General features: G+C 34.1%; 1 protein-coding gene across 1 annotated transcript; it reads right to left on the bottom strand.

Annotated features, from left to right (window-relative positions):
• Nucleotides 1–7,277: 7,277 nt before the first annotated feature.
• On the bottom strand, nucleotides 7,278–19,660 carry LOC113703540 (histidine kinase 5-like). The gene is made up of 13 exons (XM_027224936.2): nucleotides 19,389–19,660; nucleotides 17,616–18,427; nucleotides 15,980–16,036; nucleotides 15,650–15,877; nucleotides 14,685–14,778; nucleotides 14,387–14,593; nucleotides 13,984–14,114; nucleotides 13,157–13,206; nucleotides 10,872–11,224; nucleotides 10,596–10,699; nucleotides 8,348–9,163; nucleotides 7,728–7,907; nucleotides 7,278–7,542 (listed from the first exon to the last, which is right to left on the bottom strand). The coding sequence occupies exons 2-13, from the start codon at nucleotides 18,336–18,338 to the stop codon at nucleotides 7,414–7,416; spliced, it is 3,072 nt and encodes a 1,023-aa protein (XP_027080737.1). The 5' UTR covers nucleotides 18,339–18,427; nucleotides 19,389–19,660; the 3' UTR covers nucleotides 7,278–7,413.
• Between the last annotated feature and the right edge of the window lie 5,526 nt (nucleotides 19,661–25,186).

A 25,186-nucleotide genomic window follows, 5' to 3' on the forward strand; every position in this document is an offset into this window, starting at 1 on the left:
CGATTAGATTTGTGTCAGGGGGATACCCGGACTAATCTGAAATAACCCTGGTAGTGTGTTATTTGGTTAGAATAGGGCTCCTCTAATACATAAAGCAATTGGGGAATTAAATCTTACGGGCGTACCTAGAATTATTTCTCAATTAAAGTAGTGATTAACGGGCGTACCTTAATCACCGACACAGTAAGAAGGGGTTGACTGTCATTGCTTCTTTGGTAGTTATAACCTATTTATTAGTAAATAATTGGAATTGTCTTTGCATCGATGATAAATTAAGTGAACCATTGCCGAAGTTATTTCTTGGCTAGATCCTTAATTATCACTCATTTGAATTTAGTAAATTGTTATTTAATTTTTAGTAGTTTCTTAGATTTTATTTGCATTTACTTGATTGTCACCGTCTACACAAAAACACCCCCTGGTTACTGTGAATTTGAAAAGAAACAGTTACACCCAATCCCTGTGGATTCAACGCTGCTTACCACTATCTACAGAAATTAACTTTAGTTGAACAGGTTTTTATTATTGCACAGGCTGACAACCTGTTACACCACTATGAAAATCACATATCGAAAATTAAGGAGTTCATTTGAATTACAATTTCCATAATTCCCACAATTCTACGTATATGACATATCTTGCTTTCATAATTATTCATAAAAATTGACAATCGCTAACTCATTTTATTCTCATTTGTCATCCACACAAACCAAAAATAGTAAGAAAAAAACACTAACTATCATACTCTTACCATGGACAAATCCCACCTATAAATACTTCAACGTTGCCTAAATTCAAAATCATGCCTACAGTAAAATTACTCCACTTTAGTTAATTACTAAACAAAGTTTTCAATTCATAACCATAACTTATATCTTCTTTCATTCTTATTATGTTAAATATTTCAAATACTTGCTTACATTCAGAGCATTAAGATGGAAAACTTGTTTTATGAGCTATGCAAAAATTATGGACAACCATGTGAAGGTCATTTTGCAAAAATAGTGTGTATTAATTGTAATGACTTGGTCGACACTATTATTAGGTAATTAATTTAATGTACCTTTAATTTCAACATATTTTTCTATACTGTATATAACTTTTTCTTCTCAAACAAGTGCAATGTTAATACACAAATACGAGATTTCAATGGTAAGCTGCATCTTAATCTACAAGACAGATATGCATGATTCGTATTTCATTGTGATGCTTCTTATCTTAGAGAACTACGAAGAAAAGTAAAAAAATTTTATACATATTTATTTTTTATAATACTATTTGTAAACTGTGTAAAAAATGCATTAATTTCGAATTCCATATGCTCTTAATTCTCAAGAAAATGGAGGTAGGCAGTTTTTAAATTATGTACACGTTTTATTATACTTCGAACTATTGCTAGACAAATCTTACATTTTAATTATGTTAGTACGATTTTTTAATTAATTTTTTTATTCATCCCCTCTTTTAATTTCTTTCAATAATGTCTGCATCATGATTAGCACAGATATTCACATTAGTATGTTTGGATTCTAATAAAAACTTATATAGAAAACAGTCCTTTCAGTAAATGGCTACAACACCAATTACACCTCCCAGATGAACATTAATGCACAGCCGTAAGCCACCCCTCAACACCACACGTCCAAATATTAACCCAATTCGCAGAAGAGGGGAAAAAAAGAGAAAAACTTATGACAACTTCTTCCTCCCTCCCCCACTGCCTGTGACATCCCATCCTCTTTAACTGTGAAGATAGCCAACCCATGTTACGAAAGAATTAAAAGAAAACAAGAATGAACAAAATCTTCTAGTAGATATGTTAGTTTTTTTTTTTTTTGGTCAAATGTCAACTTGTATATATTAGTAGATATGTTAGTTGGGGAACCCATTTTTGATGGTATGGAATCCACAAGAGCCCATCATCATCACTAGATAATGGTACGATGATCAATGGTTTAAAAAGTAACTGCTTTGAGTCGGGTGCTTTATGTTAGTCCAAACAAGGCAAAGCCTGGCCTCGAGACGTGGGGCATAAGTCTCACAAATTTTAATTTTAATTATGGAATGTGTGTATGTATGTACTAATAAATTACAAGTAAATACAAAAAATTATTAAAATTAAAAAAAACTATAAAAATATTATTGTTATCTAACAAGTAAAATCACAATACAACAAACACAACTCTAACCTGTGTATTGGCCATCTAGAGTCATATTAGCAGAAAATAATTATATCTTGGCATCAACCAAAAAAAGAAAAAAATCATAAGTTGAAACAAAGATATGAAGAAAGAATAGCCAAATCAAAGTTGAAACTGAAAAATAAATAAATAAACGAATAAAGAAGCCTCAAACGCCTAACGCCGAAACGCACGGACATTAGCCCCCATGCTATGGAGCAAACGTCCAACAACTTCAAGTGCCCTAAAATATTTGGGGCTTGACCTTGAACCGGCCTAGACACCTCTTTTGAAACAATGATGATGATTGCAACTAGAAAAGGCAGAGGCAATGATGATGCTTAAATTCGAAAACTTGAACCTGTTGAGAAGTTAAGGATCTTTGTATTTCTAGCGTCATTCGTTTTAAAGTAAAATTTTGCAGATGTCCATGATAACCACATATTTAATAACACTGGAATTTCTACCAAGTGGATTTTGGGCTCCCACCGATTATGGGATCACAATGCTTTTAAGAACTAGATTATTTGGGTCATCTACAAAGAGTTTGGTGATTATGATGTATTAATGGCGGAGGCTTTAGCACAGCTTCATGGGCTACAGCAATGTGTTGCACTCAGTTTGTAGGAAATAGCGGCCCGAACAATGTCAACACGTGGATATTTGAGTCGTGCTAGAAAGCACTGTCCTAAGAAACTATTTCAGAGTATCGAAATGTTTCCCCAGAATTAAACAAGTCTTCCTCTATTTTGTAAGAGGGACGTAGAACCAGCAAAATTTTGAAACAAACCCAGCAGGTGAAATAAAAATATTAAGAAGAGCAGATGGAGAGAGGGAGGAGAGAATTTGCGAAGTGTAGACTTCGTTTCTCGGTGTGCAAATGAACCTGACAAATGGTTCTATTTATAGGCTACAGGATGCGGAATAGAGTGATAGATGATAGGATTTTGAGAGCTGATTTTCCGTGAGAATATGCATGCATCCCGTACCAGATTTAGCATTTGAAGTGGTTAGAGGTCTATCCTCTATTGTGGAAGCCGAAATCTTTGAAATAGTCAAAGCAAGCACGTGAACAATTCCTTTGGCTAAAAGATATCAGCTAGCCTTCTGACTTTGCCTTTTAGGCCTTATCAAAATTTTGTCTTTGAAACAATTCTTCCTAAGAATAGGAACAGACGTTTGGAAAGCTTTATCAGATAAACTCTTTATCATAACAAACATAATAAAAAAATCTTTTGAAATATCTACAACACAGTTTTCTGCAGTTGGAAATTGCAGTTGATTTTCAACCCTCGGTATTCCTAGTTTCTTCACAGGGACTGATTCAATGGCCTCTTTGTTATACAGTTTCACATATTTGCAGACTGCTGTGTAGTTCTATTCAGCATATTTTCTGGGAAGCAAATGCGATATCTGATGCCTTAACTTCATTGAACTTTATTCTGATAAATACTTTCAAGCGACTTTTGATCCTCCATCATTTGTTCATGATATTCTAGCTTTAGATTGTATCAGTTATCCTTCTATTAAAAATATTTCTGTGAGACAGTAATACTCCTTTATATTTCTGTCATTTACTCTTATAATGGAAGTAAGACATTCCCTCCCCCCCGGGCCCCCACCCTTCTTTATTTTTAATTAATTAATAAAATAAAGGAGTAGCATCCCTCCCCCTTATATGGAGTTTGCAAAAAAAAAAAAAAAAAAATGGCTTGGGTACAAATACTCTAAATTGGTGAGCAAAATTCGAGAAATGTGAGAATATTAAACAGGCACAAAACCAACTAAACACAATATCGAATAGTTAAGCACTTAACAAGCACAATTTAAAGTTGGGGTACGGAAGCGACGCTCTAGAAAAAAGTTTAGGCACTTATGGTGTCATTAACTCAATCACTTTATTACACCTTCAGAGATATTTAATGAATTTTCAACCATTTTTTGAAATTTAAAAGAAGTGTCAATTTCGGGTCTTAACTTGGAGAATCCAATGAGAATTGAGAAATGAACTAATTAAGACACTTTATCTACTTTTGTTGACTAATTAGACGACCTAAAATTTGGGAAAATCGTCAATTTAATCCCTAAACTTTTTTTGTTGTCGATTTAGTCCCTATATATTTTTTATAGCCAATTTAATTCCTAAACTTATATTTCGGTTCCATTCCATTAGCTTCCCAATCGAACAACCAGAAGCGGTATTTTAGGAACTTCCATTCTGGAGCCTTAACCAAAATTAAAAAAAGGTTCAATCCTGCTGAGAGATGTTGCTGAGCTGCTGTTCCAATTCCTGCAACTTATCTTCCCTCTCCATAAACTCCTTGTCCTCCTCTACCAAAGGTGGCTTCGTTGCACCCCAATCATTAGTAACGCTTTGCTTAAACTCCTTGAAAAGCCTCAGCAAATCCTTCCCACCTTTTGCAGACTGGGCCACCTCATTCACATCCACCACTCCCGCAACAACCTGCGCACCAAACAACTGCTTCGGCAACTTCACCGCCCCATCGAACATCCTCGACGCAACATCCGTAGGTTTCACCAGCGGCAGCTTTCCTTGCAACTCTAGAAACAACCTCAACTCTTCACTCCTCCGAATGCCCGGATGCTTGGCCAACCTCCTCAAATACTTTTCCAATGCCGCTCTCCTCTGCTCCACAAATTCCTGCGTCTCCAAACCAACACCACCACCTCTCCTTCCTCCATCACCACCGCCACCACCTTCCCGACACCCATCCCAACATCCCCTCCTTCACCATCACTCCCCTCCTAACCTCCACTGCCGCACTCTCCCACAACCGCAACCTCTCTACCTCCCTCTTCCCATTCTACCCCCCTCCTCCATCTTCCTCTCCGTCTCCAGCACTTCCACCCATCTCCTCCATGTCAAATTTGGTCGCAACAAGGTTGCTATTGAATCTGATCCAAATTTCGGCCTTCAATTTCAGCAATGGCGATTTTCAATTTTCATCCATGGCCAATTTTCAGATGATTAAGGAGGCAATTATTGCGATAAAGGAGAGAGCTAGACCTGGTCCCTACTCGATTGTTGGCAAATTTCATAAAAAGCAGTAGAAGTTCCTGGCAAATTTCAAGTAGCTTTTGTCGGTTTAGTTGAAAAAGGCATTTGGCATCGGAAAAACTATTTAAGGTGAATAATTCGTTCAAGCAGCCTGCTCCTGTGAAGACTACTATTGCCATTGTTGTCGCCGGTGAGAAGAAGCCAAAAAAGCCGTTGCTCCAAAAAAAGAGGCTATGAGTACTAAAAGTGAGATAAACTGCTTATAAGAAGAAGCTGAAGAAAGCATTGTTTTGAGTAATCTACATTAACAGGTCATTTTTGTTTTCATTTTGGGTTTTGGGTGGGTATTTTTCATAAGACTGGTTTCGGTTAATTTTGGTTAAGGCTCCAAAATGAAAGTTCCTAAAATACCCTTTCTGGGTTGAGCTGATGGAAATTATGCGGTGGCGCCGCCGCTAAACTCCTTGATTGGAACCGAAATATAAGTTCAGGGATTAAATTGGCTATAAAAAATGTATAGGGACTAAATCGATAACAAAAAAAAATTTAAGGACTAAATTGACGATTTTCCCCCTAAAATTTTGATGTCTGCCCAATGTATATTTCTTTTCTGAGTTAAGAGGGGATTAGTACACGTGTACTACTATAAGCTTAGGTATCATTCAGAAACCATTGTATTAATAAACCCACTCTGTCTTGTTATGTACTTTGGGCCACGATGTTCAAACTACAAGCCATGGGGACAATGCACAAGCCCAAATAGTTATGGGCCTATCGCATAATTAATGTAAATTGGTGTAATAATCAAACCCTATTTTCAATAATTAGAGTTTGGGCTAATCACACAAAGATTCGTTCTCTGCTAACTTGAAGAAACAAGTAAATCAGCTTTGGAAATATGCATCAGTATGTTTGGGTTCATTAAAAACGTCTCTCTCTTTTTGTGTTTTTGGTTTTATTAATTCACAGAAAAAGGAAAGTAAAAGGAAAGAATACTATGCTCGTTACATGATTTATCTAACTTTTAAGGGGTAATGTTTGTTATCCATTCTACAAGTTTTACTTTTTAACTAATCTTGCAAAAGCACTAAAACAAACGTATGACATATTAAACTCTACCAATTATAATTTAATTTTTAAAAATTTTAGAATTCGAATAAGAATAACGCCATATCTTTTGACATATATATAAAATAGCAACATTATTATGTGAGAAGTTCTATAGATGCATCGATATAAAGATCTTAAGATTATCAAACTTTTATAAAATTAATATCTCATGTACAAGAATAAGAGTTAAAATTAGTATGAATATAATATAATTTTGAAAATTATAGTGGTTTTACTCGTATTTTGAGTTCTATATACTTTCGAATATATTCATACTTTTTAGATATGAATTTATATATGCGTAATTTTGCAAAACTCGTATTTTTACACCTAACTTTGAATTGTAATTTTATTTTTAAAAAATCATATAATATACATACGTATAATATGTTGTGTTATACTTGGAACATATTTTACTAATTATAGCATGATACTTAATTTTGCTTTGCCTTGTCAACATATCCAAACATAGTCTACCTTTACTTTTATTTTTTTAAATTGAACTTATCCTAGAACTTAAAGATTTTGGAATCGAGATAGGACTGGTGCTCACAAAGAAAGAGAGAGGGAGGGAGAGAACAAGTTTTTAAACTTGCCCAATAAATCTCGGAAAAACATTGGATTTCTATTTATAATGATAGAAAACCTAAGTATCTTTGCATTCATTTTAAAACTCAAGAAAACAGAAATGTTAGATAGTTTTACCTATGGTTCCAAAAGTAATCAAGTCTATACATATTTATTACTTTCGTAACAGAATATAATGCTTGCAAAAAGGTAAATTCAAAGGCTAAAATGACCATCCCATTTTCTGATACCGGTAAATAGCAAATTTCTCATCTTTTTTCTTTCCTGATAAACAAAATTCCAATTCTGTATTATGAAAGTTTTCAAGTTCATAGATTGAACTAAAATGTACCTTTACCAGAATAAACAGAAAAAAAGAAAAAAAGAAAAAAGAGGACAGGTGACCATAAGATAAGTGAGAATAAATTGATCATGCAGAGGCAAGGAATGAAGAAATCACAAGGATAAAACATGATAAATAGATTACAAAACTTTCCTACCACTTTGATTTTATGTACAGGAAGCATACATTTACAACTAACGCTTTGGCAAATATTCTTGAAGACACTGTCTTAGTGTTTGGAATGTAACAGGCTTTGATACAAAAGAGTCCATACCATTCGCAAAGCATTCATCTGCACTCTCTGACAATGCATTTGCTGTCATCTGCAAAGCATTTCACAAGTTCTGTCAGTGCTACTAACTAAAAAACCAGAGAATGAAAAAAACCGAGATTGGACAACATGTTAAAAATGCTTATTCAAAGCTTTTTTTTATTTGAAATAAAAAGAGAAAAAACATTATGGGAGATACAGAAGGATGAGAGTTAATAAGAGAGTTTCAGGGGTTACCGCAATGATTGGAATCTTTTTTGTTGATGGTTTAAACACTTGCTTATTTTGTGAAGGATCTGAAGAAGGTAACTGATGCTCAATTCCAGCCTCCACTGCAGCATCCCAGTTCCCAGATTCCTCGAATGACCTGATAAGTCTCGTCGCTCTAAGGCCATCCATTACAGGCATGCATACATCCTACACGTACAGCATGTTAAAACTAGCACATATTATTCAGAAAAACAAACTGTAATCCTCAACAAAACACTTCTTGGTACTGATTATTCTGAGCAAAAGGAACATAGTGGAACACTAGAATGATAAACCATTAGTAGCACTCATCACAACCAACAATAATTCCACCAGAATTTGTGAAACTGCTCTTAGTTGTTTCAAGCCTTGCATAAATACTTTAGCGTGGAATTACTGCGAAGCAATTTATTATCTTAATCACCCTGTATGAATTTTAGAAGCCACCATAAATCCAATCCTCCTCAAGTAAGAAGACAGTTAAAGGGGAAACTTGTTAACTTAGTTTGCAGTGGTATAACGTTCCAAAGAAATGAAATGCATAACTAATGAGGGGCTTGGACTAACTCAAATCCACAAAGGAGGTAATTTTGATGCCCATAACATACCATAAGAATGAGGTCATAATTACTTCGTTGCACTGCACGGACGGCTTCGACTCCATTATTGACAACATCTATCTTATGACCCAACTGCTTCATCATTGACTGCGTTACCATCACATTTATTTTGTTGTCTTCTACAAGAAGTATCTTAGGTTTCAAAAGTGATTTTGGAATTTCAGGACTATCGCTGGAAGAGCATTCGGAACTCCTGTCAAACTGTGTTTGACTATGACATGTTTCTTTGGCATCCGTTGTCCCAGAAATTTCACTTTGGCTACTGCCAATAGTTGAGGTACCAGGAGAACCACACCTATCCGAGAGCTGACAATCCCTCTCATCCGGACTTTGCTTGCTTCTAGCAACAGCACTATGGTTATCAACATGTGAGTTGAAAGATTGTGAAGTTTCAGGCTCAGAAAATATCTCAACAGGAGCATTTACTGAAGATGTTTCACCTACTGAACTTGTCTCCTTTACCGTCTTAATCGCCGAAGAAAATGAACAGTAATCTTTTGGCAATCTGTTACTCTTGTGCAAGGTATCCAATCCACAATTGTTTGGTAACACAGTCTGGTTCCTTCCAGAATTATGAGATGTAAATAGAGAACCCAATGTGCGAGGTTGGAATTGGAAAAACCCACAATCAATATCATCCTCGTGTTTGTCAGCAGGATCATCAGGGCTAGCCATATCAGAGAGTTCATCAGGATCATCTGAACTATCACATAGTGGCGAAACCTTATAAGGAAGTACAAATGTAAAAGTAGAACCATGATGTTCTTTGCTTGATACCGTAAGATGACCACCCATGAGCTCAACCTGTTCCAAGCGCATGACCAGATTTCATAAATTAGCATTGTAGTGATAATGAAGAAAATGAAAAGGCAATCAAAAGACTCTATTTTGTTAAAAAAAAGTGACATGGAACATGTGTTTTTTGTTTCGTGGCAACCAAAACAGTCAAGTCTTTGAAACAACACCAGACATGATTTCACAAAGGAAAGATAGCCCTACCATGTTGCAGTCAGATCGGTTTGAAAGCCAAATAACAAATGCTTAGTCTTTTACTAACACCGACATGAGCAAAACCTTATTCAGCAGCAAATCTAACTTAAATACAATTATTTTATATTCTGTATTAGGGATTAAATTTCAGAACATGCATGGTGCTCTTCACCATCCAGTAATTTTTACAATATATAGGAGAAGCTAATATATGCCTTAATGCCTTAATTTTGGGCTCATGCTGCTTCTGTTTGCCATTCACTTTGCAAAGGCAGAAAATAGTTATAGCTGAAAATGTTGTCTAAATGTGTGATAAAGTACTTTTGCCCCTAAAATCTCTCATATGCAAAAGCAATTAGAAAATGGATCTCTATTGAGCTGCTAAAAAATAATATTTTGGCTAGTTTTAATATAAACGGAAACAAGAAAGGCAACTGAGATGACCTATCGTTCAGCAGTAAATGGAAACGTAAGATTGCATCTTTTCAAGCAAATGAAACAAGGCCATTATTTGCCAGAATGAGTTTTATTTTATCTCTACTTCCATCATTGATTTTCAAATGTTTGTTACTAGTTACCCAATCTTATTCTTGCACAAATGATTGAGAGAGTTTGATTCTAATACAGGTGATTTCAGATTAGCTCAATCAACTAACAGAAGTCAACAAGATGATCTGATTGTCTAATTTCACTGTCTGAAATGTGATTCTTCTCTCCAGATCTTATGCTACAGCTGCTCCTTATAGCTCCCAGGCTTCCTCTGTCTGATATGTCACCATTCTTAAACAAGTCAAGGTGGTCAAGCAGCAAAAACCAGTGAAGAATGGGGACAAAGATTTAAGATTTGTTCAATGAACTGCCATATTTGTTTTGAAACAAACTAACTAACAGAGACACTCCTTATGAGTACTAATTCCGCTAACTTAAAGAAAAATTCCAAAATTACCAAGAAATCAGCAAATCTAATAATCAATAGTATAATGTGGAAAACTATAAAAAGACTGTAAAAATTGGAGAAGACCATTTGTTATCCAAAAGTCTGCCAAGTTCATACACCTTAACCCTGGCAGATTCAAAGACTGTCAAAATTTGTCAAGAGTCATCTTTCATTTTGCTGATTTAAAAAGAATACACAAAATAATGCTACACATTGAAATGTACCATTAAAGGTTTGGTGTACCATCTTAAAAGTGCATCATATTCTAGTCAAGTAAACATGAATGATAGAAGATGGAATTAAAATTACCAATTGTTTGCAAATTGCTAGGCCTAGTCCAGTCCCACCATACTTTCGAGCAGTATCAGCACCAACTTGCATATACTTCTTGAATAGAGTTGGTAAAGCAGTTTCTGTAAGAACGAAATAAACATGCTAATGTTAACACCTATGCCAAAATCTTTAGGTGATAGTGCAAATAACTGCAGCTCAGAAATAAGAGTCATTTATGAAGGATACGAAACCAATCTGAAATACATTTTTCTCTAGCTTCTTTGAGCAAAAGTACAAAAATTCTCAAGTTACCTGGTATTCCAATCCCCGTGTCATACACATCACAACATAACCTTACTGTTTCTTGTAAATTATATACACTCTCATCATCTTCCTCCATTGAAGTCACATCTCGTTTTGGAGTTCTTGGCTCATCATTTATTACATGATTTTCATGAGTCCCTTCTCGATCATTTTGCAAATAAGTTTCCTTTTGGTTATGGCAACTCTGAGTAGATGATAAGCATTTATCCTCTATTGCTGTGCTTTCTGATACTTTTGATTGATTCCTCCCATAAGATGCTTGCTTTGTCTGGGTTGGTGGCTCAGACAACACATAGATCTTTATACCAACTTTACCTTCGTGGGTAAACTTAATTGCATTGCTGACAATCACAAAAAAATTTTACTTTATGATATAGACAAATGAATGCAGGTTCTTATAACCTGTGTAGTTCAAATGTTGTTTTCATCATCTGCATACTTAAATAGGATAGAATAAAAAGTAGGATATGATTCATTTCTCCAGACTTAACTTGAAACCATAATATGAGAAATTGCTGTTGTCTACATTTTAACTAATATCTTCACATGTTTCCCAAGCACTTAGCTCCAGAAAACTGTTAATTTCCAATGTCTTATGAGTCAAAAACAGTATATCCTTGTGATTTAAGTCCTGCCTAGTTCTTTTAAATCCTGAATAGATTTGCTGGCAAATTGCATAGAAATGCTACTATATTTGCCGTATTAATTACCTGCAATGTGATTTAGGTGAGATTATAAGATCAAAGCAATGGAATTAAACAAAAAAGAATGTTTAACCACGTGTTATTATGCTTCCCAGTCTTGTCTAAACCTTAGTTGTTATCCAACAAATAATTGTGTTAAGGAAATCACAGTCTTCAACGACAATGTACACCAGGACCATTGAGCCACTGCACTAAAGGCTCGTGACATCAAATTATAATCAACACAATAATTCTTTACGACAATATACGACCATATAACACATTTGATTCATGACACAGTATTTAGGCAATCCAGATTAGAACAAGCCCCATTTGGGATGTCAATCCAGCATCACAAAATTTGTACATAGTACTTATCTATGCTATTGACTTAGTCATCCTAAGAACCTCTCAGCTTGACATCCCCTAGTGGTATTGGGTGATTGCATTGAGTAGAATCAATGGTCCATCATGTTCACAGAGAAAGTTGATTACAACCTAAAGGATGTGTTTTCAGCTTTAGCATATTTCCAGAAGAGGACCATGTCAAGAAAGGCTTCATCTCTGAAATGTATACACGGTTCCTTTATTTCATGGATTTATTAAACAATAATATCCTCTTATTGTGTGCTAGAATGAAAATCTAGTACACATTTCATATCATTCATAGCCTGCAAAAATAATGCTATTTCCTTTCCAATTCAATCAGTAAACAAAACTTGCTTTTGTCATTGTTGGAATTTTGTAAAAGACTGACAAGAAACAGGGCTAGCAATGATCGAGTAATGGAGATTATGGATATTATGCAAATTAAAACAGAAGAGCTCCAGGTTGTGATGAGAAATTGAGAGCTTTGGGACATGGAAGGAATAGAACAAAATCCACTCCAAAGGGATGGATAGCATAAATATACCCGTCAATTTGGAACAAGCAGCCAAACTGCAGAATTAGGATGAGGAAACACAGAGGGAAATTACGGAGAATAAACACTCAAATGACCGCATATATCCTAAGGCTAGCAGCATATACAACCATGCGGAGCTTGATTTTTCTTTTTCAGGCTGAAGCATTCGAAAGGTAAAGAATCCAATAAGGAAAAGACCGGATCATTTGCAAGGACAATGTGGCATGGCCCAGTCTAAGTATGAAATTACAGAATATAATGTCCACTAACACTAGAAAAAATAAAACAGATTGCCATCAGCTTGCAACACAGTTGACTGAAGATTCTGGACAAAAGTCTTGAGCAAGTGGTTAAGCAGTCGGTGAATATAGTTCTTGTCCACTTGAATTTTGTGAAGGCAGAAAGTCTAAATCAAGAAAGTTTTGAATTACTAAGTATGAAAGTAAACATAAATTTAGTATAATCAAATCATCTAAATCCATTGTCAATCTTACATCAAGTAAACTAACAGTAGTAAAGTTTAAAATACAAAAGGGTATGCTTATCTTCAGTCTTCTAGCAGGGGATTTTAATTTTGATGCAAATACATCCAAAGCCTCAGCTTATTATGTTCACACCTCTTTGCAACTCCAAATGCAGTAAAGTAATTAGGAAGCTAAAGTTTTGAGCACTGACAAATACAGTACCTGATCAAGTTTGTAAGGATCTGGCGAATCCTCAAAACATCACCTATAACCTGAAAAATATGTAATTGATCAATTTAAGCAATAAAAATTGTTTGATAAAAGAAATGGCTAATGTTTCATCATGTACATAAAATGTTTGCAACAAAGTCAAGCTATGGTTTGTGATGAGTCTTAAGTCATACTACACTTGAACATCTTTTATTTTTTTTTGAGAAATAAATGTAGGTTAAATTTTTAAGTCCTAAAGATATCCTCCACAATACAAATCGAATTTGTTACAGCGGGAACAATCATGTGAAACACTTAACTCTAAATGGGCAATTATGAGACATACATAAGATCTTTGAGTCTAGTTTGATATCATTCATACAAGTACCCAGGAAGCTGTCTAATTTAGAAAATTGAATAGCTCTGAATTTTCAAAGTCAAGCTCTTAGCTCTTACTAAAGTAGGTTTCGTTCAGTTTTGACCAACCTAAAACATATATCAGAGGTCAAAGCATCACCTTTCTTGATGGACTTTTGAGATTTTTATCGAACTTAATTTAATTTTAGTTATAAAAGCAGGGCATTACAAAAGAAGCTAACAAACAACAATATGGTATTTCACTTGAGATGCACAGAAAATACATATATATCCAGAATCTGAACATTAGCTAGCTGAGTACAATGCCATGTTAATTAGACATGCACCCATAACGTTACTGCAACAAAGAAACTAAATTTTACTAGAAGACTAGCATGGAGGTCTGTAGAACTTTAATTATGAAAGGGAATTATATTTATCATTGCTGTTTTAAACCTGATTTATTTTCTGTAAGCTCTCACCTCCACTGGAACATCATCTGCAACATGACCTTCCAAGGTCAACAGTTTTTGCAGTGATGCTGCTGCAGTCTGCAATACATGCTTCACTACCTCCCTTGGCCTGAACTTTGTTGCTTCCAATCTCATAACTCCTAAAGCGTACGGCAAAATAAGTCATTATCAACATTTACGGAGATCAAACTGAACACTTTAGTTGTAATAAACCTACAATAACACCAAAGAAAACTGGGCTCCTTGAACTATAAGGTTCCCACACCAATCATCTATGTCTATAAAAACTTGGTGAAATTCTCTATCACACTATCATTTATGCTTCTCCCAAGAAAAAGAGGAGGTCAAGTTTGAAGATCTATGATAATGTTCCCAAACACAAAAATTTGATACGAAGAGATTAGCGTCAAACCTGACTCAACCTTGGACAGGTCAAGAATGTCGTTTATTAATTGAAGCACTAAATCACCCGAAGATAACATGACGTTAACTAATTGTCGTTGTTCCTTGTCAAGCTTTGTTGTAGAAAGAATTTCTGTCATGCTTACAACTCCCGACAGAGGAGATCTTATTTCATGAGACATTGTTGCTAGCATTTGTTTTGCTCGCATTGTTTCCTCTATCAACAAAAGATCACAAAATAAATTCAATGACTGTCTCCCTGCACATAAAACGTTATAAACAATTTCAGGTGAGTTCAACAGATGAACCTGTTATGTGTATTGTTTTGTTCAGTTCTGTCTCCTTAGCTTTTTGCACAGCAATTTCCTCTCGAAGCTTTGCCATCTTTTCTCTTTTTCTTACCTGGTAATTGATAACGTAATAGCAATAAGAAAAAGAAACTCAAAAAGCACTAGCCATAAGCAATAACAGTTTAATAATAAATGAATTCCACATAAATGTTATCCCTTGCTTGTTCAAATGCTAAGTGATGCAACAGAATTGGAAAGGACGATAGGAACAAAGTGAGAGGATTAAAAAAAAAAAATTCATGAATCACAGAGACACAAAAGATAAATGAATCTGAAACATTTGAAACAAAGGGATATTGCATATCACAAATTTTAACAGGTATGTTTATAAGAAAGACAAAAGGAGAAAAGAGAGCAGTATAATAATTTTACCAATTTTACTCAGCTGTAGCTGCAATCACAATTTTCTTTCCAAGGATGTTGATATCTTTCCATTTAATAGAAAGGTCCATCATTTACAGCCAAAAAATGAGCTAGTCATTTCTAGAAGGAAGTCAAGTTTATAGAAAATATAGAAGGCGCTTAAGTTTTAAGCATTTTGCTCCAGGTTTTGTGATGCTGCCAGTCAAAATCAAACATGTGATTTTATTAACAGAGTTCATTCTGTAAAAGCGAAATTATAAACCTGACTATGTATTGTGGAGGTCAAAAATTAAGAAAGGTTCTACATCCTTGCAAGATTAATCATCACAGTACTCGAAATTAGAATGTGATACTCTATATTTCCTCCAAATGCTAGATGGTGGGACTTAGGACAGAGAACCATAGTGGTCTTTACAATTTGTTGTAGACCTTCTGCATGTGCATAACTTTTAACAAACCAGACACCACAAGTGGAAGTAATATTAGGAAATGATGCTCAGACTTCTGTGCAAGATAACTGGAGGAACATAGACTTGGAAAATTATTGTTAACTTAATTACCTGATCAGTTACTTCCATTCCCATATAATTGACACCAATAGTCTCTCCAGCTTTGCTAAAAACTGGTTCTACATATATCAAAAAAGTCTTTGACCCGAACAGTTCAGTTTCGAATGTTATTTCCCTCTTTGCTGGTAATCCTCGTTCAAGAACTTCTCTTTTGAAGTCTTGAGACTCCTTAACTCCTGAACCAGTAAATATCTCAACATCTGTTTTACCTATAATGTCCTGCAATCCAGCAAATTTCAAGAATGACTGCATAATTGTAAAAGAATATCTGTTTCAATGAATATTAACAAATTATCTAAAGATCTTCGGCAGTTCAATTACCTCCTCACGCAAACTTGGGAAGTGATTGTAGATGAACCGGTACCGCAACTCTTTATCCTGTAAAGGCACAGAATAATGTGTTTAGCCGCTATTAACATTACAAAACTATAAAACTATGTTGTTGAAGGTCTCAGGGATTTTCAGAGGGTGTTTGCGTCAGGACACAAGAGCATTGCTGAAGCAACAGTAGCACATCGTAACCAAATTACAAAACGATCATCACAAATAGCTTGTAACTGAATGCCTGGATCAAATTGTGTCACAGAAACATATTTCTCAGAACATTAGCACGAACAGACACTTTTTCCAACATGTCATTAAATACTTTTCAACATCTTGAACTAACAAAATTGATCAACAAACCTAAATTGGTGGTTGCAATTTTTAAGTGTAGTTAACTAATACAAACTCAGATTGTATCAAAAGAAAAGCAACAAAAAGAAATTTCCATGAAATGCTTTAGAAACCACTGATCAATTTTGCAAATTCCAACTGAGGAATATTTGTTTATATCACTAGGCTGGCATGAGCAAATAAGGTCCAACTGAAGACGGTGGTTGAATTGTGAACCAGAGGTGCTTGTTTTAGAAACAAACAGATTCTTTCTCTGGGGAATAATATTAAGCTGTAGTCATCAAACGGCAAAAATAATACAGTAATAAACAGCTAAATAGAAATGGGGGTCAATTTTCAAGATAAGAATACAACAAATCACAACATGTTTTTTTAATGCTACAAATTAGATGAAGATAGTACATAATGCAACCCTGAAGGATCAAAAATTGAGGAAGAAAACATCTATATTATTATCTAAGTAGAAGAAAATGTTATGTGAAAAGCAAGAAGAATTTTTTTTGTTCCTCTAACATTGCATTAGAAGCCTTAAGTTCGCATATACCAAATGAAAATTGTAATCACAAATTAATAGTTAAAGCCAAATTATATCCCTATTCTGCATCTTAATTATTAAGACATAATCACAAATAAATGTATAATGTCATCTAGTAAAACCTCAGAAAATGTACCTGTTGTTACAAACTTTTTGGCAAAATTTAGCATGGAAAAAATTTAAACAGTCCTAGGAACTGAAAGAAAGATCCTGAAGATATGGTTCTGCTCCAGTTAATTTAATTAGTGCCTTCAAATATGCTATTTTTCTGCTAACTTTCACATATCAGAAAACTGAACAACAGTGTAACCTTGGGCTCAATGGCATATATTTGAAACACAAATTGGACAACATACTGCATATACAAATCAAATCATAACTACTGCCTAGTTTGTTTGCCAAACAAAGTTCAGAACCAAATCACATGGAAACTCTGATTGGAACAAATTGACTTATATTATAACATTGAAGCTAGTCATTCTTTGTCTATCTATTGCTAAGCCATAACTTGACTCCATTTTGATTTGACTTGATTAATTATGTATTATAAGAAGTAGGATGCCAAGTCCATCAAGCAAAATCTGAAGAAGCTTTGTAAAACAACTGGGAAATATCAAATCCAAGGAAGCAATATTTACAATAAAGTGTTGGTTACAGAAACCGCTGAGTCTACAAACAATTTGGCAACTCAGTGCTAACAAAACAATTCCTGAATAGTTATTTAATCGTATTAACTGGCTAGCATACCTGGTGGCCAATGACAACTGGAGCATTTTGGAGGATAAAATGCATAAAGTTATCTGCTCTTGTTAGCATCTGAGAAAGTTCTTCTACTGGGGAAGACTGCTTTTCTAGATTTTCTATACTTTCCTGCAATTTTTCTAGTAGTATTTGCTCTCGCTGGATGCTTGCCTCCAATAGCTTCTCTAAATGCAATGCCCTCTGCTTCCAGTACTTGATACTGTCAAACTCTACATCATTTATTTCAAGTCTTTCATCATGGACAACTACACCATGTTTCCTTCGTGGAACTTTCTGATAGACATATTTCAAGTTGTCATCAAATATGGAGATTGGACGCTTGTCGCCCCCATATCTTTCTTCCTCAAACCGATGTTCCTCCAATATCTCTAATTTCTTGAGTTCAGATTCCTGCTGTTGTTTGTTCAGGGTATCAAGCTCTTCTCTAAGAAGCCGCACAGCATTAGCCTGCTTATATTCCCAGTTCTTAACCAAGTAAGCCAACTGTGATGAACCTTTGTCACTGTAATTGCTCAGCTCTAGGAGACGTTTAAAGTCCACAATCTTAGGCTCTTCATTGATCGTAACCTCCTTTAACATATCTTGATCTGGTTGTGGATTTTCAATATTGAACTGCTTCCCAGCTTCATTCATATCTTCAGGCCACATTGAAGATAGGACTTCAACGTCCATTTCTTCAAGTTGATCACTTTCCATCTCACAAACCATTGAAATCTCTGACTACCACATCCAACTCCTCCACCAGTTTGAATTGACCCTCAAAATTGATAGGGAAAGATACTTAAATGACATGTATCCTACAGGTAATCAACGACAAAAAAGCTCAATTTTGTGATGCAGGAAAATCTGCAGAATCAGATCAGACTGAATTCTGGTTTGGAAGAATGTTCAAGACAAGTTAATGCATACCAATACTTGTGCATCTAATATGAAATTTGATCAACTAAACCATTGTATGACTTCAGCTTTGGAATAGAGGCTGCAGCTCAAGAATTCATGATATAGGAATTTAGTTGCTCATATAAACTGCACCAAGTTATGAAAAATCTTGTTTTTACAAGTAAAAGGAAGATTTCTCCACTTCATGTTCTTCATGAGATGAGAAAAAAAATGTTGAGAATGTAATTCATGTATATTTGAAAAGTTAAAAAATGAAGAATCAAAATCTGAATGATATTGCATCTAAGTAATATAGAAAATTACATTGCTTGATGCTACAGGGTCCGAAAAGGAAATCTCAGAAACCAAATTCTTCATCTTCGCAGATATCTACCTATCTGATGATCACACTAGCCAAAGAATATATTGTTGTCCAAAAGTAGCTTTTCAATCATTTAGTTCGCTTTTTGAGTGTGAAAGAAAAAAGTCTATTGTAACTAACTAGTCCCGCATATCAATTTATTCATGTTAACTTCCAACAAACAAACTGGAGTTAACCAACGAAAAAACAAGTCATTAGTAACAGAATCATTACTGATTTGTACAACAGAATTTGGTGCAAATTACATTAATCATCACACACTCCTCAGAAGAGAAACAAAAACATGTCTCAAAGTTTTGAACAGTAATTCAACAGCAAAAACAAAAGGAAAAGGAAAATTAATTCAGTACCAGTTGCAGAATGAAGCAGAGGTCAAATACCCAGAACAGAATGCAAAATTGAGTTCAAGAAATGCTGAATTATTGTAAAACGAGCTTGATGATCAAATTATGATCAAATAAGAAGAACCCAAAGTCAGGAAATGAATCAAAACTGACCTTTTTGTCTCCAATTTTGATGAAGAAAGAACGTTGAGCTTCAGAGTCTTGAGGCTTTTCACCTTTACTGTAGATCTGAAAGAATCTCTTGGAAGTGCTCAGTCAATGAAAAAATAATACCCAAGCGTCTTGGAGCATATTGAGAACAGAAGAGGAGAGCATGTGACTTTGCACAATAAAATAAATTTTAACAGAAAACAAAAACCACACAAGAAAAAATTAATAGGTGAGAACTCAAGAACCCATGTGCCTTTGACGTCCAAAACTAATACAAAAATGTCTTGGTTCAGAAGCTTTTTTGTACTAAAAATTCAACAAACGTTGTTTTTTTGTTTGTGTGGTTTTCTGGTAAGATTCGCGTCATTGATTCATGCATATAAGCATGAATTTCTGCTAACTTCTTGCTCATTATTTCTCTGTCTTCTTTATTTCTCGGTCTTCTTTTCACCTAAAAGAGCATTAAAACATCACAATATTCTTTCTTTCTACTATCTTCTTTTTCTTCAGATTTTGAGAGCTGACAAAAATGATGAAACAACTGATTGTACTTGTATAAATACAGGGCCAGTGTGTGACTGTGTGAGAGAGAGAGTGACACACAGAAGGACGAGAAGAGCCGGTTTTTTAAATGGGGAGGAGGAGGTTGCTCCCCGCCCTTTACGAGGTGACGTAGTGGGAGGACGCGTGTGGAACACGCGGCAGCTGGGGAAGGTGTGTCCGGAAGGGAAGATTCAGGTCTCTACTTTTTTGTAAATATAATTGTGAATAGAGACTCTTTACAATAATAAAGCGTATGTAGTTAATTTCATGTTAACTTTGTGTGTTTTCAAATTTATTCTTATATTTATTATTCATTAATTCTTAATTTTATTATCAACTGACCGACAAATCCTACTCAACTACTATCTCCCTCCAACTATTTTTTTACTTCTCAAACCATCTTCTAATAATCTCCGTTCTTCTCCGATCAATCAACTTTTTCTCCCAAATAACACAAATTGGTGTTAACTCATCTAAATTATTTAATGCATATTGGTGTTAAATTTTTTCCGTGCATACACATCAAGTGTGCCTCAATAGTTAGTATGAATAATATTTGATTAAATTTTATAAATATTGATAGTAGTGTATACACCATTGGATTCATTCATAACACATATGTAAAAATTGAATTTTAAAATCAAATTTTGCACAGTTGTCATTTTAAAAAACTAGCAATGTATATACTGTCAATGTAAAACCACTAAGTTTTGGCTTAATGGCCCCCAACACAGGGACTAAGCCCCTCTTTAGGCTGTAGGTCAGGGGTTCAAACCCCACTTATAGTAAAAAAATCCAAAGAAGATAACAGAACACCCATTTGATCTAGTGAGGTCTTCCTCTTATACAATCTCTTTAAACTCTCCCTTCTCGTAAAATAAGATAGATTACATTATAGGAATGTTATCGGTATATATATATATATATATATATACTATTAGTGTAGAAAAAATTGATTTGTAATATTTTAGTAGCAATACATTATATTTTGTAGTGTATTGGATGTATGTGCTTTTTTCAAACAGTTTATACACTTTTTATTAAAAAAAAAGTTTTTGGAAGGAAAACCATGAAGGGAAAAGGTAGTTCGGAGAAATTCTACGCTACTTAACTTTTAATCATGAACCACTACAAGGAATTGTCATAAACTGTGTGTTTCTTGTCTTTACAAAAATTTACAAAATGGGAATGAGAACATTCACTGTGAGTAACAAAGGTATATATTTATGAAATTAAACTTTAAAAAAAAGACTAGAAAAATGCAATAAAAAGGACATAAGCAGATCTAAAAATTTTATTTATGGCAAACAAATGCGGTGCATCGTATCAAAGTCATTAAAAATTTTAAAATTTCATGCTTGTAAATACTTGAGAAAAATGCCAAATTCTGCTAGTCATGTGAAGATATTCATTTCTAGATGCTGGCGAGTGTAATAATGTGGCCTAATTCATTATTGCTAATTGGCCCCCTTCTTCTTCAATTTCAAGTCCTTTCTAAATTGAATTTGTTGCTTTAAATTCTTGTGGCCTTAAGAACTTTCAAGCATCAAGATTTAAAAATCGATTGTTTGAATGATTTCACTAAAACCTATATAACTCTCTATAACTTGCCACAGTCAAATTTTCAAGACAAATTCCTTTCATTTTTTAACTGAATTTTCAGCTTTTTTTTTAGATAATTTTGTTGTATCATTCATTTTGAGCCATGGAAAGGTAATTCCGGAATAAAAATGCATTTTAACATTTCCTATTGAACGTCTGTGAACATGGACTGACAAAGTTACGTTAATACTTGAAACAAGGGAGACAAGCATAATATTTGGAACCTCATGGGAGCCAAGTGAAATTCTCATAAATCTTAAGAAAAGTTTCTAAAATTTTTATAAAGATAAATTCACATCCCCTCATCATAAGTCTAACTATTGCACAAGTTTTATTATTCATAGCAAACTCTATATCATAGTTGTATTTTAGATATCTAAACTATAAAATGTGCACATAAACAGGGCATGAGTACTCGTTTCAATGCAATTTGGTTTTTTTTTTTAACGGCAACGATAACATTTTCATAACCTAATCTATCTTAATCTAGAGGGAGGTAGAGTGGCAATTTTTGACATGATCGGAAAACACGACACGAACCTAACATAAAATTAATGGATTTGGGTTGACACTTTGCGGGTTCAGGTCAGAATCAGATCGAACCCGATGAATCCGAAAAAAAAAAGGTCGAATTCAGGTTACCCACGGGTTAACTAGATAACCCGTTTATGAATTAAAAATAATTTAATAAATATAAAAATATTTTATCTAGCTAAACTAAGTTATTCTTTTTTTTTTCAGAGTCATTAATCACTTAATCCTAAATGAATTTGTTTAACTTGTGTAAAGTTGAAATTATTATGTTTGGACAAATGATATATTATACTATTTTCTATTTTTTATAGTATCTTAATTTATTTTAGATCTGGTTTGGGATAAAATACTTTTACAGTAATTTAATTTATTTCAGATCTGACTTGGAATTGTTTTATCGAGATTTTTATTACTTGATTATAAAATTAGTTTTGTGCGAAATTGGTTCTGTTAGAAATTACAGTGATAAATTAATAAATTGAAATTATATTTCAGGTCATTTGGGTTGACCCGCCAATCGGTCAACCCGAAATTTTTGGGTTAGCAGATCAAGTTTGGGTAAGTATGTTATCTGTTATACCCAAGTCTCAACCCGACCCACCAACTCGTTTTCTGACCTGATTGCCACCCCTAAAGGAAGGGGAGTCTAAAGAGGCTATGTATAAGGGGCTAATAGGTATATAAACCTGACTATACCAAAGGGATGTTCGGACACTTCTTTTGAATTTTTTTTACTACAGATGGGGTTCAAACCCCGACTTACAGTCTAAAGAGGGACTTTTTAAAAGATAATTTTTTTTTGTCACCGCATTTTTCAAGTCCTTTTTCCAAGGCGTACTCATAAGATTTACCATTATAAGTATTTGAAAAAGCTAATTACTAATATTAATTGTCATCATCAAATATAGAATACTAGTAGGATAGTTGGAACTTTAATGCAAACATATTGTGTCATTTTCAGAATCCTGAAAATAAAGTATGTGCAAGCAAAAGGATCGCCAATCATTTACCTGAATACCAGCATACTGAAGAAAAAGACATATTGTGTAATAGTAAATAGACCTTATTTTAAAAGAAGATGCAAATAGTTTAATCCAACTAACGAACGCTCATCTGTCTTTGCATTTAGACTTTTGTCTACTGTACCTATTGCGCATGTGATAATCTGCTGACTTATGACATGTCATCCTAGGAATGGCTTATTAAATTTCTTCAATTATTTCGTTAACAATACAGAGTAAAAAAAAAAAATTAGAGAATATTATTTAACAATAGCAACTTTTATAAAGTAAACGAATCATTTTTTTTTCAGCCAACTTATTTTTTTAGATGAACTTTAAAGTTCCAAACATGGTGTGCCAGTTATGATGCACTCATCATCAATAACAACATATTATGCAGTCCACGAGCCAACTTGCAACTTCTTAGTAGAATTATGGATCTAAGTATATGCTTGTGCTGTTGTTGTTAATTCAATGCGTACGCCTCTTTGTCTGTGCATTTCAGTGTGACCAGTTTCTTCTCCTTTTTTTTAACCTTTTGATTTATGCCTTTTTTTTTTTTTTGAGTTATTCAAGTAAGAGCTTTTGTGACAAAGATTAGATTTAGATTTCTATTTGGAATAATTTCACAAATCTCCCCTTAGATTTATGACAATTGCAGGTTGCTTCCCTCTTATTATACTTACCTTCATTAGTAATTTAAATGATTATCATGCCCTAAACATTATTCTATACATAAATACAAAAATTCAAATGAAAAATGATAAAGAAAAAGCACTATGTTTTCTAGTTTCAAGTTTTTAAATTCCCTCTTCCATCTCTAACCTAGTTGACCTAAAGTCTCAAAATCTCTTTGTCAATTCTCTGTTCTCATTGTCGCAAATCAATGTCATCACCCTTTCTATTACCAATTTTATAGCACAACTACGTAATTAGTCTGTAGAACCACTACCTTTTTCTTTCTCACTATCAGTTACTTCCTTCTAGCAACACCCAATGCAGAACTTTTGGTTCCAATTATCACAAATCAAAAAGTAGGGTAAGCTTTAGAAGTTAAAAAAAATTGATAGAAAAGTGCCTTATCCATCTTAACAAAAATTAGTTTTCAATTTTTTAATAGATATTACATTTTCTTTTATATATTTGCGTCTATTTATTCAATTATGAAAGATAGCTTGAAAATGTTGTTTATGCTGAATATGCTTTGATATTTCAGAGAAGTCTACTATTAACTCTTCTCTAAAAATAGAAGATTGCAGAAAGCCTTTTTTTTTTAATGCCATCTTGGAAGAGCTGTTTCCTTTTGTTTTGTTTGTTACGAAGCTAAATAGAGAGCATTTTGAGATATTCATGGAGTATATTTGGCTTACATCATCAAATTGGGCGCCTGTTTGGAAGGCCTGTTTTTTACCAAGCTTTTATTATACTAGTTTTTTAACAATTTGTGCTACAGGAACCCCAAAAACTTATCAAAATTTTTAACCTACACACTTAAAATATCCAAAACACAACAAAAAAAAATTCCCTTCCCCTTTTCTTCTTCTTCCTCCCCTACCACCACCTCCGTCGCCGGCTCCGGCGCCGATTTATGTAAAGAGAGGGTGTAAGCAACATATTGGAAGTTAGAGAGGAGCTTTCTGCAATTGTCATATACCTCAGGGGACGCTTGTGAAATTATCCCTTTCTTTATAGTATGCTTGGCGTTACTTTGGCTTCATAATGGTATGTCGCGTGTTAATGTGGACATAAAGTACCGCACTGCGGAACGTAGTTGGATAGCAAATTTTTCTAAAAAATATCTCACTCTCAACATAAACATATTTTCTAATTCATTTTTTTATTTTATGTATATCACATCACAAAAAATATTACAGTAATTACTTCAAATAATATTATCCAAACAGACTCACATTACTAAATCATGAATAATAGTAAAAAGAATTTGTAAGAAATTTTTTTTGGCAGCAGTCTTAGATGCCCAAAATTGTGTAACAATCAACACGATTGGAGCTTATGAAAAAAGGATCGAGTATTAGAACATTTCCTGTTGCTTCGATTAAAAATGTTCCATAACGGAAATGCCAAGGCAATAAAATACGGGTACTATGTATGTCAAATTGT

This window comes from Coffea arabica, chromosome 8e (assembly GCF_036785885.1).
Source record: "Coffea arabica cultivar ET-39 chromosome 8e, Coffea Arabica ET-39 HiFi, whole genome shotgun sequence".
Taxonomy (NCBI): Eukaryota; Viridiplantae; Streptophyta; class Magnoliopsida; order Gentianales; family Rubiaceae; genus Coffea; species Coffea arabica.

Excerpts from the sequence above, each read along its gene's own strand:
- LOC113703540 (XM_027224936.2), bottom strand. The coding sequence starts at position 18,338 with ATGGTTTGTGAGATGGAAAGTGATCAACTTGAAGAAATGGACGTTGAA. Across the intron at positions 14,115-14,386 it reads CCTGTCCAAGGTTGAGTCAG|GAGTTATGAGATTGGAAGCA; the intron begins GTTTGACGCTAA and ends CGTACGCTTTAG. Across the intron at positions 13,207-13,983 it reads CAGATGATGTTCCAGTGGAG|GTTATAGGTGATGTTTTGAG; the intron begins GTGAGAGCTTAC and ends CATATTTTTCAG.